The sequence below is a fragment of the Plectrocnemia conspersa genome, unplaced genomic scaffold, assembly GCF_051122295.1.
Source record: "Plectrocnemia conspersa isolate PC_06_02 unplaced genomic scaffold, ASM5112229v1 ptg000008l, whole genome shotgun sequence".
Taxonomy (NCBI): domain Eukaryota; kingdom Metazoa; phylum Arthropoda; class Insecta; order Trichoptera; family Polycentropodidae; genus Plectrocnemia; species Plectrocnemia conspersa.
Window position 1 is genome coordinate 24,033,575 of NW_028277172.1, and position 16,856 is coordinate 24,050,430.

Below are 16,856 nucleotides of genomic sequence, written 5' to 3' on the forward strand. Positions count from 1 at the left end.
GTAATTTTGTTAGTAGATTTAAGCTTGGGGAGCAAAACTATAATAAAATTCTCCGCTTAGAAATTACAGTCAGTAAGCAGCATTTTACAAAAGCATTTCATATGTCAAATAAGCCCTACACTCCCATCAAACTATTTCATACTTAAGAATACAGATTCTATTGACTGTACAATCCTCCTCACATACAATAATCTAATAAAAAAACTTTCAGGAGCTACTCTTTTTGAGCCCCCTCTCAGCTACGATACATACCCTACACATTTTACGTGTAAAAAAATGTGCAAGATATTTAATAAACATAGTTTGATGAAACACGATTATCAGGCATATAAATATTTTATTTATTAATATGGAACATCTGTTTTAAGAAACAGGTAAAAATTTTATGCTGGCCAAAAATAGTTTTTTAAAACAAAAATAGTTTTTTAAAATAATTTTTTAAACTGTTGTTTATTGCTTTCAAATATTGGATATATATTTTTAAAAAAAACACACTTTATTGCGTAAATGCCGACCCCAAGCAAGTGCCGCCCGGGGCGTTCTGCCCACCTTCTAGCTATGTTAATGTGTTCAATGCGTTATTTTTAAATGTATTGAATAAAAAGAAAAAGGTTAAAGTTCAATAAAGGTTAATTTTTTAGTTTGTATCAAACAGAAATAAATTCTGTATTGAAAATAAATTCTAAAAATGTATATATTATATTTGTGAATATAAGTTGTAATTTAATATATAGTTCTTTGACTGATAATAACAATATTGTTTTTACCATAAAAATAAACTTGCATTTTTTAAGTAAATTTAAGCTTAAGGTCCATATCTATTTTACTCTAATATCTGTAGATGTTACAGTGAGTTGATAGAATATAATATAAATAAAATCACCGAATAAGCCTGACATACACTTTTCAACTATTTCCGTTTGAAATGCTATAAACATGTTTTTCATAACTCTATTGTAGTTTGAATGGAACTGACAATGACTAGACCCGCCGAGAGGGGACAAATTCCCGGGACAAAGTCCTAAAAATCATAGCAATAATATATTTACAAAAAAAGTAAAAACCGACCTCAAATAATGAATCTAAACTAAACTACTGTTGTTTGAGATGTACTCATACACTGATGTATTACAGGTATAAGTTCCTTAAGCCCATTTTTATACATATTATACAATAAATAAAAGAAGCGGAACATTGCCTTCAAAGGTATCCACTTTCTAGGTAGTATTTTTAGAATAAACATTATTATTCAAAGTTACAGATTGTAGTTTTTTGACGCGGCTTAAAATTTGTTTGCAAATTATTGTTGACTCTATTGCTTTCTGAACGTTTAAAAAATATTACACATGAGAGGAAATATTTAACAAATGTAGATTAGTAGCAGTAAATTTGAGTATTCTATCTGAATTTTCAGATCGAATAAGAAATAACAAAAAATCAACAACAGCACAAGCTGAATTATAAAATTTTTATGTTTTTATGGATTATATTATCAGTAATTTGAACACTAGATCTAATGCAGCAAAATTAATAAATAATATACTTAGTTTCATGAACTTATTTCTACAGAAAAAATCTAGAAAAAAACAATCTCGAATCTATCCCGAAAATATTTTTTAAAATACGTCATTTAAGTAAAATCATATCGGAATACATTTTCACTAGTAGAATATAGTATTTTATATTTTTACTAGCAAAAATATAATTTAGCTGATAGGCGCTAATATGATGCTCTAAAATGTACGGAAATCTTTCTACAATATTAATTTAAATATATACTAAATTTGTAATATCACGATTTAATAATAAAAATGTAGCTATTTTGTGCTTTCATTTATTTTATTTAATTCTAAATATATGCGTTAAAGTATAATATAACATTCACAATTTGATTGAAATATATTTTTAATAAAAATATAAAGTATTTCTATTTTAAAATTTCACTTGAAATATGAATTTTTGTTACAAAATCTAGTTATGCTATGCTGATGACACAAGCTTTGTTTTTAAAACAATGTCCAAAAATATTTGATTACCGCTATTGATCCTCCTAACCCTATTTGAATGTATGTATGTATATATGTTACATGGGGAATCAGCGAGGAGTGAAAGGTTAAAGCGTGTCAGTAAGCGTCCAATGAACACGTGGGAGGGGCGTCAAAATTTGACATCTTATTGGACAATAGTGGTCACGGGAGGTGGCCGACAATAACCACGACATCCGGCGCATTAGAAACGCCATCTTTATTTACGATCAAATTGCGCCGACGCCGTACATAATACAGGGTGTTTTAAAATATGTCTATACCATGCACAGTCATGCACTTGAATAGAATATATAATCTTTATCTCAATATTAATTAAAAAATAATAAATATAAATACAATGCAATATTGATATTATAATACAATATTGATTTAAAATCTATTGAATTTACAGGGCAGTGTATTGTATTTACATATGCATGTAAACATCTGTTGGATATATACATTCTTAGTGAATCTTCAAATAGGAATCAACACATGTTAGCATTCCTTTAAAGAATAGTGTTTATGTTCATTGTTGATTGTTCCCATAGGCGTCCTTTACTGAACTTTATGTGAATGTTTAAACAAATGTGAACAATTATTTATGAAATGTGGTTTGAACCAGACTAAGAAACTATAACAATCATCGGAATTTCAATTGGAATTACTAAGGCTAAAGAAAGATTTGGATCAACAAGAAAAAACGATGGTATCGTAGCGAAGTAATATTTCAAATGCAATACTTTAACAACTCCTTAAAAATATATTGAGTCAATTTTAAAATATCAATAAGTATATTTGTAAATAGTTTATTATTCAGTATAAATAATTGAGCATGTGTATAGTTTTATTAACCATTTATCAAACATTTATTAGCTAAATTTTAATATATAATATGCATTTAAATAATATTAGGAATGTTAATATATTAAAATCCGTTAATGCGATGCGCTAACTACTTTTAAGAAATATGTTAAAGCAATGAGTATACTTGTGAACAGTTAAAATTTAAAAAACGCAAAATTTGTACAACCATTTTCATTAATTTATTATACAGAAGTAAAAATTTGTATAAAATATTTGAGTCTGCATATAGCTAATATACCCATTTATCAACCCTTTAGTAGCTCAATTTTTCTACATAATATATGTTTAAATATGATTTTAAATGCTTATATAGTATAAAGCGTTATTGCAATGCTCTAACCACATTCTAGAAATTTGTAAACGATTAAAAATAAATATAGTCATTAATTTATTATACAGAATTTAAAAATTCGTATAAAATATTCGAGTATGCGTATAGTTTTTATAACTTAATATTGATATATAAAATGTAATAAAATAATATTTTAGTACGTTAATGCAATGCTCTAACTACGTTCTAAAAATATTTTGAGTAAATTAGTATATTTGTGAATAGTTAAAAATTAAAAAAGCAAATTTGCATTAATTTATTATATAGAAAGTAAAAATCCGCATAAAATATTTGAGTCTGCATATAGTTTTTATAGCCATTTATCAACCCTTAATTTTGATATATAATATGTGTTCAAATAATATTTCGATTTTATAAATCGATAAATCAATAATTTAACCACTTTTTATAAATATATTGAATGTAAGAATTGAATAAATCTTTTTGTGAATAGTTGAAAATTAAAAAAAGGGAACTTTTAACAATCGTATTCACTTTGGTTACTGAAATTTGATATTTGGCTTTTGTGTTTTAATGAGAATCGCCAAAACCTACGCCATTATTTTTGAATGAATCAATTCTTTTGGGAAATATCGATATTGAGGTTTTAAGCTAAAAAAGCTCAGTAGATAAAGGACAGTCTAATGATATTTAAAATCAGCGCTTACCTTTACGTATTAGATTAATAATTATATACATAAAAAAGTGCAAGCCTTGCAAAATAAATAGCAAATTAGACCAGTGGCTGACTAATATTCCAGTCTCAACCAGTCGATGACTAATATTATAAATTCTAGTGCATTGCAATTTCATTCGTGTCTTAGAAATCAGAATTAGTGATTATTATATAATTATAATTCAGATCGATCGTTACAGATTAATTTTTCCTCGATTTTACTAAGCTCACGGATGAATATTGTAATGAATAATTGAAATTAAAATACTACAAGTTCATGCAGATTTACATAAATTAATTGTATGCTGTAATAATATTTAATAAATATTAATTTAATTATTTACTTAGTGGTTGTTTGTAATTGAAGAGTGGTAATGCATTGGGCCAGTGCCTGACATGTTACAACTAAAGATTAATAATGAATATAATAATATTCTAATTATTTAAAATGGTCAATTTTATTACAGGCACTTATTATCACTTTATCATAATAAAAATAAGTTTATTATGTATTTATAATATAATGTTACTAGTAATTTGATATTTTGTATTAAATTTATACAATTTTCAATGATAACAATGCGTTATTTTTAATTAAAATATAGGTTGCGTAATCATAGAAGGGTTTATTTAAAAACATACAATACAACATAATACGTTGTTTGCTCTTTTCTTATAGAGGCATATCTCTACAATGGATATTGACAAGAGTTGATGACTTGTGATTGATTGTGTTTTACGGATCACGTGTGAAATAAAATGTAGATGGTAGATAAACACTCTTTTATTGTTCTTCCGACCCGAAAAGGTAATATAAATACCTTGTTTCGCCGGGACGATGATCCTTGCACGGAAGGCATCCTTTTTTTATACATCTACCTGTCCGATTTAAAAACTGAATGGAAAAAATCAACCTTTTGTTCAAATAACCCAACCTGTGAATTCGATATGTGTTTTTTTCGTTGTTGTTATATATAACATATTAGGCGCAAAAAACAATGGCGACAGTAAAAAACATCCATCTCTTGGCGATTGTTCGTTTCACTCGATTTGCGAAAACGAATCGACCAAAATGGCGAATGTTGAAGCAAAAAACACGCTTATGAAGATTTTGTGGTTTTCAAATTGATCTACCTTGAATTGGGTTGGCTTTAATTAGGCGTAAAGCGTTTTATGAACTTAAAAAAATGTGCATTGTTGATTTTTTGCGGTGTTAAAAGTTAAAAATATTATAAAACAAAGTACATTATGATAATTCATGGATTCATATCTATATTTACGTATATTATAATACATATTATTTAATTAATTGAAAAAATATTTTAATATTATATTATCTATGGCTCTATTAAAACCATCTAAAAAACATCTATTCCTCTAATAATTTTTACTGTAAATATTTAATTTTTGACTTTAAAAGTATATTTACAAAACGTAAGTATAGGAAAAATTAGTATAAAACATAAATTAAAATCTAAAATTACTTCCTTATATATTTTTATATTCCTTTTGACACTTTTAAGCATATGCCTAAAACATAATGCACTTGTAAAAAATATACACGCGTGGTTCAATTGTTGCGGTAATTAATAATAATAAAAATAATCAACACGTTAACCGCCGATGCCCGTTGAAAATTTGTTAAAAGTCACGCAGATTAATTACGACCCATGAAAAAGGTCTTTGTGGCCATAGGAAGCGTTTCGTGGAAATTGTCGATTGTGATCGATTGTGGAAACTAAATTAATTTCGCTCGTTTAAAACTGAACTCTCGAAATTAAAAGCTCGACTTAATTACGTGTTCGATTTCGATCGAACAATAGCAATTTGGCGTGTCAATCGACAATTGCGTGATGATACGGAAATGAATCGGTCTATCGACTAAAAAAAAGGTGATTGCCCTTCATTGCCGATTTAAATAATGTGGTTTAACTTAAATTATTCTTAAGCCATATCCAATGATAGTATATTAACATTATTTTTTTTTATAAAATAGACATAGAATAAAAAATATAAATATCACACGTGCACACCCTTCATAAGTGATACAAAGTAACGGGTCATTATTTCAAAAGCTCGCACGTTAACACGTCCACGTCAAAATTGAAAGCTCATAACGGGAGCGCTCATAGAGCGCCTCCTGTCAGATTTTCTATCTGATCACAGGGACCGGCGCTTCCCAGTTTCCTGGAATCATAACCCTTACATAGAACAGATCCGTGAGACGTTAATTGATCAGGATTCGTTGAACTCTTCGAGACGATCACGTTGAAAGCCGCCCAGTTTCCAGGAAACCCTTGACCTGTCAAACGTTCGATGACGGATTGTAACTATGAGTGTCGGCAGCTTTGTAAAGGATTAATATTTTTGTTGTAGGTGTTTGCACCAACGCCACGGCCCCGAGCGTTTCTTCAATCAATCGAATTTTGAGAAACAGAGCTGCTGAGAGAGCTGCCGCAGAGTTTGCTAGAGCTGCTGGTTATGGACTTTACGCTCCACCTCCTCCGTATGGTGCTGCTTTCCCATGGGGAGCTGCTGCTGCTTGGGGTCCTGCTTTACCACCACTGCATAGAACACCCCCTAGTCCACCTGGTTCTACTCAACATCATTTACACCATGATGTAACTGGAGGATTCTTGACTTCGCCGGGAAGAGGACTCATAGGTAAGCAATAGATCCATCAAAAATGAATTATGTTATTCCAAAACCATAGACTTTAATATTATTTTAAAAGCATTATATACACATAATTTAAAAACTTTTTAAATATATTTATATTTAGTAAAAGAACTATCGATTTCTACATATAACATAATACATTGAGAATCAAAATATGGATAATTAACTTATACTTTATTTTTTAGTTAATCCAAAAATATTTTGCATAAATTGAGACGCTGATATAAGCATAATTATTTTACTTATTTAAAAAAAATGTTTAATGCCTGCGTAAAGAAATTTTTTCTAATATGATCCTGTTTTATTTCTGATATTTTATTCGTCGCAAAATAATGCAAAAACTTGGTTTCAAAAAACATATTTAATTATGACTTTCTAGTAAATTTTTGCCTATTTTCATTTTATGTCTTACAACATTTTAATATTTGCTATTGTAATGATACTTCTGTGGAAAGTAATCAGCAAAAAAATAATTCTTTAAAGTGGTTCTTGTTATTTATATCGCAAACTATGAATTTTTATTTATTGGGAATTAAATAAAAATACGAGTTTTACTGCTACTAAGTTAAAATTTTGGGATTTAACAAAATTATTTTTGACAAAAACACTGTTTAGTAAATAAACAGGCAAGTCTACATAGAAATCAGCTACGTAATATTTATTTTCAATAATTATAACGAACTATTTTCGAGTTTTACAAAATAATGCTATTTAATATTGTTGTAATGCAAAAAATCTGTAGATAACTTAGAGCTGATATTTTTGTCATTATTTTAATCACAAAGTGAGTAATTTGATTTTAATATTACTACCAGTTTTTGCCTGAATGTTTTTTTGTACTTAAATATTATTTTGCAAATAAATTTCTCCTCATATAAATTAGCTATGCAACTGATTTCCGTCTCTAAAAATCTTATTTTTATTATTAATTATAACACATTATGAAGCGAACCAAATTTAACAATAATGAAACTGATTTTAGTGCTTGATTTTTTTTGTATAGAAATTTTATCAGTGAATCACTTGTATATATAAAAAAATTATACAACTTATAATATAGTGATGCATAAAATATGGTTTTGTAGTCTATAGTTACAAAAAAATCTTTGTTATAGTTGTTTTCAATTATTTTGTGCAAAGTGAGAAATTCTATTTATCAAGATATAAATTTAACAACAAATATTAATTTTGTTATATGACATTAACAAAATGACTAATTATCAAATAAACATCAGGGTTTAAAAATCATGTTTTTATTTTAAAAATCACATTTTTATCGTCAATGATGCAAAGTATATATATTTAAATCCATTAAAAATAATAAAAAAAATTGTAGAAATAAATAAAATGTATTTTTAATTTAATTTTTTATGTATTATCTACCATAAGATTATTTTCATCATTTCTAATTTTTTTTTTAGTTTTTCTCGAAGCTTAAATTTGATTATTTTTTTTTGCCTAAAAGTTTATTTATATGATTTTTTTAAATAAGACTTATTTAGTTTCTAATTAAAATGTCATTTATTAAAATAATTTTTAACAAATTTTTGTACAAAAATCGCTACAAAAACTACTACTAGAAAATAATATTATTGTGTCACATAAAATCTGCTCTTATTGGTAGTCATAAGTATTTTTGTTATAACTGCTTATATTAATTCTATTGCTAATCGTAAATCATATTATATCTTAGCTTTAGTTAAGACTTAAAGTTTTACTACAAATTATAAATAACGTGATATATATCAATGAATACTTATTCGTTAATTTTAAAACTCTCAATTTTTTTTTGCTAATAAATTCTCTCATTTTTTTTTAATAAAATAGCAATTAGTAAATAAACAGTTACCCTTAAATATTACACACATAGAACTATTTTTAAATATTACACAAATAGAACTAGTCCCGTTTTTTATAAATAATTATATTGGAATATAATGCTTTTAATAATTTACGCAATAAGATTTTCAATCGTTTGTACTCGATTTTATGTTTTTTGTATGAGAATCGCTAGAAAAAGTATCTTAATATGTTATTTTATATAATAACATACAAATTTTATCCACATTTTAAATATTTATTAAAATTATTTTCATTAATCAAAACTGTATGTGCCAAAAGAAAACATATTAGTAGTCAAACATTTAACCAATTAAATATATGCAAGTAATTATTGGGTAAAAATTATATATCGCCCATTACGAAAAAAATATATTTTTCAATAAAAAATAATTATAGTGAAAGTGTATTTTTATATTTTCACTAGTAGAAATACAATTTCATTAACAAAACCGGAGATAATGTATCAATCAATTAATTTAAAATTTCACTAGCGGTTCACTATACGGTTTTTGTAACTTAATTTGACAGCTGCAAAGAATCTATTTGCTGTTTAAACCTAAAGCTAACCTAAATTTTGTCAAACTGAGTTTAATGACCGCTAAGAATATAATTATAAGTATATAATTTCACTAGCGCACATCAGTTAAATAATATTTTTGCCAGTAGAAATATATTTACTGATAAAATTTAATTTCACATAAATGATCATATAAATATAACTAATACTGTAACATATATAATTAAATACTATACAAATATAATCCTGACAAAAATTTTTGTAACATTTCTTACTCGGAATATTTGACTAATATTAGTCAAAAAGTAAAAATTCAGATTAAAAACATGTTTATATGAACTGCTTAATATATTACATATCATAAGCAATAATTTAAATGTATTTTATATTAGGTCAAAGTTTGCTTAGGTTTCATATTATATTATTTTTGAACAGATGTAGACGGTGACGACACAGGATCTTTAGACGGAGAACAACCCAAGTTCCGAAGGAACAGGACCACTTTCAGCCCCGACCAGCTTGAAGAACTAGAGAAAGAATTCGAAAAATCGCACTACCCATGCGTGTCTACCAGAGAGCGACTGGCCTCCAAGACCTCTTTATCCGAAGCCCGAGTTCAGGTGATTATCTCATCTATTACGTACCAAACATTAGCTTTTTGACCCACGTCCACATCCCTACCCACCATTTATTAGCAAAACGCCATACAACCAAACTAATTCGCATATTGACTGACAGGTTTGGTTTTCCAACAGACGCGCCAAGTGGCGGAGACACCAGCGCATGAGCCTCCTGAAGAGGGGCTCACCGCACGCGAGGGCGCAGTCCCCGGCCGCAGTCCCCCACGTTTCCGCCCCTGGCTCCCAAGCTAACTCTCTGCTTCAGATGGGAGGCGAGAACAGCGCTTTCAAAGCCCTGATACCTCATTCGGCATCGCACCTCTTCGCCAGATCTGACCACCTATCGAGAGGATACACCTCGTCGGACTCGGACGAAGAGATCAACGTCAACGATGAGTCGGATTGCGAAGAAGCGAGATCTAGGGAGAGGAATAACTATGACAGAAGATACGACAGATCCAGATCGCATTCGCCCGTCGAGGCAGACGAAAGAACTGTTGAACAGTCTCAAAGTTGTCAGCCGCTACAGTTGACCAAACACGATCGTTGACAGTGTTTTCAAATCAGTATTCGAACAAGTGTTATAGTGTGATAAGCTCACGTGTATGTTTAGAACAAATTTGATCAATTCTGACGTTTTACATTGTTAAGGTCACAAAGATTGTTGTATGTCGTAATAACGCTTAATGTACGCAAACATATGAAATGTTCCTGTACACTATTATGTAAATATTATTTGTTGTTGTAAAAATGTGAATATATACTACTATTATCATATGTCCGTCCATTTTTTTATTTTGAAATAATTTTGTATAAACATTATGTTAAATTGATAAATATAATTTACGTTATTATACGTTCGCTTTAATTGTGTATTTATTATATTATATATATTTTTTTATTTGCAAACATAAATATATATACATGAATAGCGAAACACGAATAGTTAATGAATAAATAATTCACAAAATAAGACTGACTTTTAATTATTATTTTTTTAATTAATAAAGCAACAATCAACATTGCGGATTTAAATAAAATAAGTATACAACAATACTCTTATTAGTTTTTTAGAGCCACGAATACTCTAGTTTGGTGAGCATAGATGTTATCAAATTTTATCAGTTTATTAGATCTAGAATTTTTAAGGCCACACAACTATTTAAAATATAAATGTCATAGATGATTTCCAAATCCCAGGCAGAGTAAAGTAAAAGCTTTTATCAAATGATATTTAAGATTGTACAAATATTGATATTGTTAATTTTTTTTAAATATCTTCAAAAGATTTGTTTAATAGTATTTCTAAAACATAATTTTTAATTTAAAATACATATTTTTCATTATTTTTTGCATCAGATTTAATAATAGGATATGTAAAAAGAAAATGAAAAGTATAAAGGTGTTATTTTTAAATGAATAATTTTAATTTTATTAAAAAGCAGTGAGAGTTAAAATTATTAAATTGCTTGCAATGTTTAAAAATATTGCAATATGACAGTTAAAAACTACATCATTTTCTTGTCATCAAACATCAAAGTCTACAGTATAAAAAATAGTAAGTATTATTTTTATGATAAATGAACAACCATCATGTTAAAAACGTACTATTTATATTAAAAATAATATGAAAAATTATTTAAAAATAACGTAATCTTTAACATTGAGATTTTTTAAAATTAAAGTTATTAACTATCTGAATCCTCACAGAAAACTAATGGTTTTATTCTATCTATTTCTTAAAAATATATTTTTGCAAAAGCTGATTATTGGGTTATTTACATTATTTTATTGTTACTTTTCTTTTAAAAAAATATTTAATTGTTTACTTAAAAACACAAAAATATAAGTCAGGATTATATTATTTATAAAAATGACAGTAAATATTTAACTACATATGCAAATATTTTATTTTAATGGTACTTAAGCATACCTTTAATTAAATAAACAATTTAATTAATATACTCCTGACCAAAGATTATTAAATAATATATTTCAATAAAACTTACTATTTTATTTTCAATAACAAAATAATTTAAGCCTTGAATTTTTAAAATATTAATGAAAGAAAAAATTGTGCCGATTCAAATAAAGACAATATTATATAAATTCTAAGCCACTTAGCCCTTTGACTACCGAGCTATTCGAGCTTACTATATAAATATCAATGTATTACAATAAAATACAAAATATATGTTAGTGAAAATGTAAGAATCCCCTAAAGATAATACTTAAAAATCATTTTAAATGTATCTGATGATATTTAAAGATATATTCGGTAATTTTTACTGAAGTAGATTTGGGCAATTAAAGGGTTAAGGCCATATATTTTTATTGGTTTAAAGGCAAATGTAAACTAAAACTTTTCGTCGTTCTGGTTTAAAGTATTTTTTTTAAATTAAAATAACGGTATTTATACCTAATATAAACAATACATTTTACCATTCCTTTAATCGTCCATATAAAATGCTGCGAACGTTGAGAATGTAACATATTATTTATGCCTAAATTTTTAAAATTACTTTTATATATGTGTGAATCAAATGGTTTGGCAATAAACATAGCTTTATGCTTAAGTAAAAACAGATGTGAATAATGTTTGTGAGAGATTTTTGAAGTAAAAACCAAATAACCTTATAATCTGATTCTTAATGATAAAATTAGATCTTGTAATTATTTTTCAAGTAGCAAAATGCAATATTAAATTTCGGCAATCAAAGGATCATATATTATTATTAGTTTATATGCAAATATGAACCTAAACTATTTGCCGTTCTGATTTGAAGTACTGTAAAATGCTGCGAACGTTGAGAATATGACATCATATTGTTACTTGAATTTGTAAAGACATTTATATTTGTGTGAGTCAAATACACAAAACAAATATTTGTCAATAACTATTGATTTATGCCTAAGTCAAAACAAATATGAATAATGTTCTTATATTTTTTTAGAAATTCGTATTTATTCTATTTTGAAAAAGTTTAATTTATTAATAAAAGCTACTAAGTCAAAAGTATCACAATATAATCACTATACTAAGCACGTGCATGAAAGCAACAGTATTTTAGCTTAGTGCCAAAAAATAATTTCTAATATATAAGTTTGCGATATGAAGCTAAAATTTCATTATTGATGCAGAAAAACCAATTTTTCTAATGAACTAGTGGTAAGTCGATGATTAATACCTAAAACACCTATGTTCAAATTCCATATGAACCCTAATATTTTTAAATACCTTGTGGATTATTTTAAACATATTTTTTATTTTAATTGATCATTACAGATTTGATTTACCCTGTTTTTTTAATTATCACGAATAAATATCGTGTAAAAAAAATTAAAATATTAACAGAAATAAAGAGTTCATCAAAGTTATCACAAAAAAATGCTATTGAAATAAAAACATAGAATTATGTATGCATCATGAAAATCTAAATTAGTAGAGATGAAAACAAGGGAAGGAAATTCGTGAAACGTCATTTTGATAAGTTGGTGGATGATCACTGCTTAAATACAAGTACGATTATTTTCGGTAAATGTTCTCATTAAAAGTTTGTAATATTGTCAGATTAAAAGGAATAAAAGAAGTTGGCATGATATTTTCATCAAGAGCCATCCTTCAAGGTAGAGCGTTATTTAGTCCTGATTTTGGTTGAGAAAATATAGCAGCCCTATGTGTACATTTATATCGTAAAGGGTTTTTGTCTGTTGTGTTAATGACCGGTTTCCTCACTTCCATATTTGACCACCAGACCCACGCGGAATATTGATCAGTGCCTGACCGTGGAATTCTTCGTTCTGATTGCAACGATGATCGGATGCGGCAGGGCATTCCACCAATTAACTCTAAATAATTGCATCATCATTGCTTCACGCGATTTTTTACCCTTTGTTTCCTCTTATGGCGATATTACCGTACTTTTAATTAATTCCTACACGCTCACGTCCGCAAGATTTTTTCGGTGGTCTCCGAAAACCTTTGCGGATACTCCCACTTAGTGAACATTATGACAATAATCGAAGGAAATGGCTTTTTATCGCGTTGCTTATGAATTTTCGACGATATTGATGATTGTGTATGGGATTGAGGTAAAAAATTGAAAGAGAAACAGGAAGACGAAAGAGGAAGTGATGCAATCTCATTTTTCAATCGGCAGGTGTTGAAGAAAAAGTTTTGAGATGACGATGGATGGCGGTTGTGAACATTTTTACGTTATGGTATTATTTTTCATGGACAGTACAATAGACCAGTGTAATAATCTGAAGGTTATTGGTTTGAGTCCTAAGTAGTCACATGATAATGATTTTCATAATTAACATTCTTCAGATTGTTTTTTATAGATTTTTTAATGTGGTCGATCAATTTTGTTTGATTTAATCAACGCGAACAATTTGCATTAATTTTCATTTGTATCAATAAGAACGACTTAATATTTTTTTATGATATAAAAGACACGCGCCATTCTATAAATATAGTTTTGCCAAGTTTTTCACGTTTCATTGCCAAAGTGCCGGTTAACCGCGCATCAATAAATTATAAAATAAAAAAAAATCCTTATACCAGACTTCCCCCTTTCGCGACCGTCGTTTTGTTCTGTCGGCTTGTCATCAATCAAAGACTAAAGAAAAACACCGATACAAGTGGGCACCTATATACTATACATTTCCAAAGTCATCGCCGTAAAGAAAACATCTGCTGGTGCGTATTTGCATTCGGCGCATTTTTCCGACGGAAATATGACGTGATATCATTTCTGTCATAAATATTTATGCAGGATGACTAACTAAAGAACTGCTGCGGAAACCTAAACTTTAAATGTCTTTGTTTTTCAACGGCTTTGTTTCCAAGCATTTCTATGATATCCGATTGCGTGTTTGCTTTTTTTAATTTACCTTCCAAAAATAGTGTATGTATATAAGGATACAGATAATACACAAGAGTGTATTCTTTGCATTATTATATAAACCAAAAAAATTCATAATTGAAAGATAAATGACTGTAGTTAAAGAAAAATATAAATAAGGTACTGACTGTAGTTAAGGAAAAATCTTAAAATGACATGATAATTTTTTTTTGCCAAATATTTAATCTTAATAAATTAAACATTTTAGCTTGCAGTATTTTTAGTCACTAGATTTTTAATATTTATTTAGCTATGCACATTTATATACTTTTTCTTTAAAATATATAAATTCGTCTAACAAGTTGAATTATTATACAATAATAAAAATCTTTAGAAGTCAAAAACGACGATTTTATCGGAATTAAAACGGTTGAAAGTTAACAAGGCGTTACGCATGCGCACAGAGCGAGTTTAACTCTTGATCGGGTTTTAATTGGATCATAAACCAATAAAGAGTCAATCGTGAACGAGGCAACAAAACGGCATTTCACCTTTATAATACATTTATAATCTTTTATTGTGTTATTGGCGTTCACACATCATGGTTTTCTTTATGTAATAAATAGTAATAAAATAACTAAAAGTAAAATCAAGTAGAAGATTGCGAGCTACTAGTAGCATATAAGCTTATGCAGCTTATAAATAAGGAGTAACACTAGTAATACACTTTTCCAACAGTTATTAAATATTAAAAAATACTCTCAAAATAAAACCGTACTTATCTAAATAATTAATTAAAATTAAAATACTTAATAATCTCTTTTATTAAAAAAATATTTTCAAGAAAAACTTATTTTGGTGAATATACTTAAAATATTATTTTAATATTTTTGATTGACGCGTCCATAGGGTTAAAGTAAGCTTTGTGCTTTTTAAATTTTAACTATTTTATTTTTTATTTTTTTACTTTAAATGTAATATTAAATTAATTTTAATTGAATATATGTATATATGTTTGAGACCGTTTAAAACATCGTTATTGCTTCGTGGATATACCGGTATTTGATTAATCACGCGTCTCAGCGATATAAATGAATTTACAGTGTCGTATCAATTAATTAATCAAAAACCAACAATCATTGTCGGGCACGAAAATGTGTTTTGTCACAAAACTAACGACTTTCTTGCGCGAGCGTATCCGCTCCAAGAAGCGTTTAATGGTTCTAATTTGAATAAATAACATATGTGTATATTCACACTGCATTTAAGTAGTTATACGAGCCTTCAACGTTTATTATTTATAATCGATAATTAAATGGCATTATGGTTCTTACTGTATTATCAATGTATAGGACTAATAGCAATTGACAGACAAATATTTTTATTTAAATTAATTTACAGCGGAATAGTTTTTTAAACACAAAAATTAGGTTTGTATCAAATATTTTTGTATTACTTATTAAGAGTATATACTGTACATCCTACAGGTGTTGAGATAACTAGCAGGGAAAAAAAAACATTCACTCCATGCCTTGTTAATAGTATTTACATAATTGTTCACTATAGTAATTCACGTAATACCAATGGCTCTCAACACATTTTTAATGATACATAATTTTGATTGGTGCAACACTTTCTAAACCAAAAATAAAATAAATGGAGATGATGTGACAAGACGGCTACCAGAATATTCTGAATCAAAGCCTACAACATGTAATGCTAAGTAAATTTAAAAATAAACGAAAGGTGAGAGAATGTTATATCTTTAGATTTAAATAAAAATTTTAATTTTTAAATTATTTACAAATTATTCATAGATGCATTTGGATTGCAATGGTGAAATCACTTTGAGCATAACTTCTTCTAAAAGTTAATATTATAAAAATCATAGTCTCTAGCATATTTTTATATAAATTAATAAATTTAATCCTAATACAAAAAAAATGTTTGTCATCAGAAACAGTACAAAAAAAACTCAAAATATTTTTATTTGAAGATTTGAAGAAATATAGATATAAAACTTATGTTATGCTTGGCTATTGTTAAACATGTTGATTTAAAATATTTATTAAAAAGCTCAATAAAACTGGTAAAACATCTTCACCAGCTCATTTGCATCATATATTAAACATAAATTATTTGAATCAAAGCCTCATTATCCAGGTCATAAAGTTTTATTAAAACTAAACGACTCTCGCCATATAATCATCAAAGGGTCATATACGAATGATCATAAAAAGCGCTCGAATCATGTGCGCGAGAGATGGCAATAAATATGAGTCAATCGCGATCAAAACATGGAATAAAATAATATAAGATAGAAAACACGAAGCAAAGAACAAAAGAGCGCGAAGCGCTAACTGCACGCTCCGTGGAGAGGTAGGCGGATATCATTAACAAATTGCTAGTTTCTCAGCGAACGAGATGGAGATATTCTTGTTTGGTGTTTC

General features: G+C 27.8%; 1 protein-coding gene across 2 annotated transcripts in view; it reads left to right on the forward strand.

The window, feature by feature from the left end:
- LOC148233509 (paired box protein Pax-6-like) overlaps positions 1–10,532 on the forward strand; it is a 66,119-nt gene extending 55,587 nt beyond the window's left edge. The window contains exons 4-6 of one of the 2 annotated variants that reach the window (XM_088189677.1): positions 6,278–6,565; positions 9,375–9,559; positions 9,678–10,532. In XM_088189677.1, the coding sequence (XP_088045803.1) occupies positions 6,278–6,565; positions 9,375–9,559; positions 9,678–10,109 (905 nt within the window). In that variant the 3' untranslated portion in view covers positions 10,110–10,532. The remainder of the gene's footprint in view (positions 1–6,277; positions 6,566–9,374; positions 9,560–9,677) is intronic. The other variant, XM_088189678.1, reaches the window with a different exon arrangement.
- The last annotated feature ends 6,324 nt before the right edge of the window (positions 10,533–16,856 follow it).